General features: G+C 34.4%; 1 protein-coding gene across 1 annotated transcript in view; it reads right to left on the bottom strand.

The window, feature by feature from the left end:
- The window catches only part of Cyld (CYLD lysine 63 deubiquitinase), a 41,260-nt gene that overhangs the window by 10,194 nt on the left and 28,906 nt on the right, over positions 1–2,160 (bottom strand). Inside the window, exons 8-10 of the mRNA XM_026789180.1 lie at positions 1,949–1,980; positions 1,697–1,842; positions 1,439–1,521 (exon numbers count right to left, since the gene is read on the bottom strand). Coding sequence (XP_026644981.1) covers positions 1,439–1,521; positions 1,697–1,842; positions 1,949–1,980 — 261 coding nt within the window. The remainder of the gene's footprint in view (positions 1–1,438; positions 1,522–1,696; positions 1,843–1,948; positions 1,981–2,160) is intronic.

Here is a 2,160-nt window from a genome sequence, read left to right as displayed (position 1 = left end):
ATTTATTTTTAAGAAACAACTGTAGGCTTCTTACAGAAGTTTGAAAAGTGAAAGTCTGAGAATCAGAATTGTTTCCAGATACTATTAAACACCTTAAAAATAACTACCATGTACTAATACAATTGTGAACTTTTTATGAAGCCTGGGTGAAACAATTTTTAAATGGCATTTGCTTATTATATTAAAACACTTATTTTATAAAATAGGATATCCAAATTTTATAAAGCCCTTCTTATACACAGGATAAGAGACATGGAAAAGGGAACTGATGAGATACTAAAAATCTAAAGTCTGAAATCAAACAGTCAACATAATTATGACATTCTCTTTGTTTGACTATAGGAGACCATGGGCTTACAAGAACAAGTCAGAGCCAGCTAATCATACTGTGTACCCACTTTTTAGAGCGACTATCCACTTACTTGGTAGCTCTTTGCAATCAGCAAACACTAAACACCTACCACTTGTGTAATGCTATAGGTAGGGCAACCAAAAATACAAAAGGAGATTAAAAAAACCTAACAACAGCAAAAATAAACAAATAAAACAGGATCTCTGCCTGTGGGCGCTTCCAATACAGAAAGCAAAACCTCTGTCCAAACAGATATGACATTTGTAGACACAAGAAATATATCTCAAATTTCTGAGCTACTGATCTTGCCTTAGCCTCTTGAGCTATCAAGTGCTGGGATTACAGGTATATCCCACCACGCCTGGCAAGATGCACCTTGGTCTCATAGCCCATGCAGCAAGTGTTTTCTATAGACTGGTGACAAAATTAGAATAACTATGATTCTGGACTAGTTGGGCAATCGTATGCAAAAAACGTTTACTGATGCATTGACAGTATTTTAAAAAGAAGGAAGGTTGTGATAATATGCCTTGTAGTTAAGATTTGACCTGTGCTGTTCTAGTGTAATTTACATAGGAAAGAAAAATCTGAGAGTTTAAACTTTGTGTAAGACAAAATAATTAATATTAAAATCAAAGCACATAATTAAAGGATAAGATGATTAGAAAAGTAAGGCAAACAGTATCTAGAGAAATTTGTTTCACTTTTAATTTACTTTCTTAGCTATGTGACACAGTATGTCATTTGGAATAATCCTTATAGTTCCATATTTTGTTATTTTTAAATATATTACATTAATTTTTATTTTCATTGTTAAGAAATGTGTATCACAAAGTTTAAATTGATCATAGTTGGACTTTAAATTGTATAGTTTGTTCTCTATGCCCTGACCTGTTTCCTGATCACTGGCTAACCTAACTCTTCATCACATAAACGCCTTGTGAAGTCATCACTCATCACCATCATGTATCAAAGTCTTCCTACATGGTCTTCGGCATTTACAACTACTTTAGTAAAGGAATAAAAAAAGACCTAAATAAATTCTTTTAAACAAACAAAATACCATGTCACTTTAATATACCTCACTTGTTTCTAGTGCAATGTCATTGCTACCTTGTAGTGCATGATTCCAAATGAGTCCCATCATTTTACAGAATGCACTGCCCAGACTAAAAAACACATAAACAAAGGACGAAAAATAAAGGTTTTAAAAAGTCAGTATTTCATGAGAACTAACTTCTTTTTTTTTTTTTACTACATGAGTACAGAGCATAAATTAATTACTATACAAGAAAACAGTAAACAGAACACCAACTAAAGATAAAACACAAGTCTTCTACTTACATTCTCAGAGGATTAACTATTGCTGTCCTCAGTAGCTCCTGGGTCTCACTATAATACTCTACATCATTCTTTTCTTTGGGTCTGAGCAACACAGTATCCAGGACAGAACTAAAAGCAAATAAACTGCAAAATAAAAGAATATTTTCCTCATGTTATAAAAACAATAATATTTGAGAAAGATTCTTAAAAGAATAGGAAGAGGCAAAGGGATAAAGTGTAGGGAACCACTGGTCTAAGAACTCATGGACAGACCACACAGGCCCTGTGCTCAGTACCTGGAGACCCTGCAGATCCGGACCAGAAACACCAAGACTGCACCATACACGTGAAGGTTGAAAACACGCCAGAGAACATTATGAAAGAAGTTTGTTTACATAAACCAAGAGAGGCCTGGAAATCGGTCACACACACACACACAGACAACATAGGGAGAAAGTCAGAGACTGGTCAAGACCAGATCAGAC

This window comes from Microtus ochrogaster, unplaced genomic scaffold, assembly GCF_000317375.1.
Source record: "Microtus ochrogaster isolate Prairie Vole_2 unplaced genomic scaffold, MicOch1.0 UNK15, whole genome shotgun sequence".
Lineage (NCBI taxonomy): Eukaryota > Metazoa > Chordata > Mammalia > Rodentia > Cricetidae > Microtus > Microtus ochrogaster.
The sequence above is the reverse complement of the archived record's forward strand: the minus strand, read 5'-3'. Positions and strand labels throughout refer to the sequence as shown.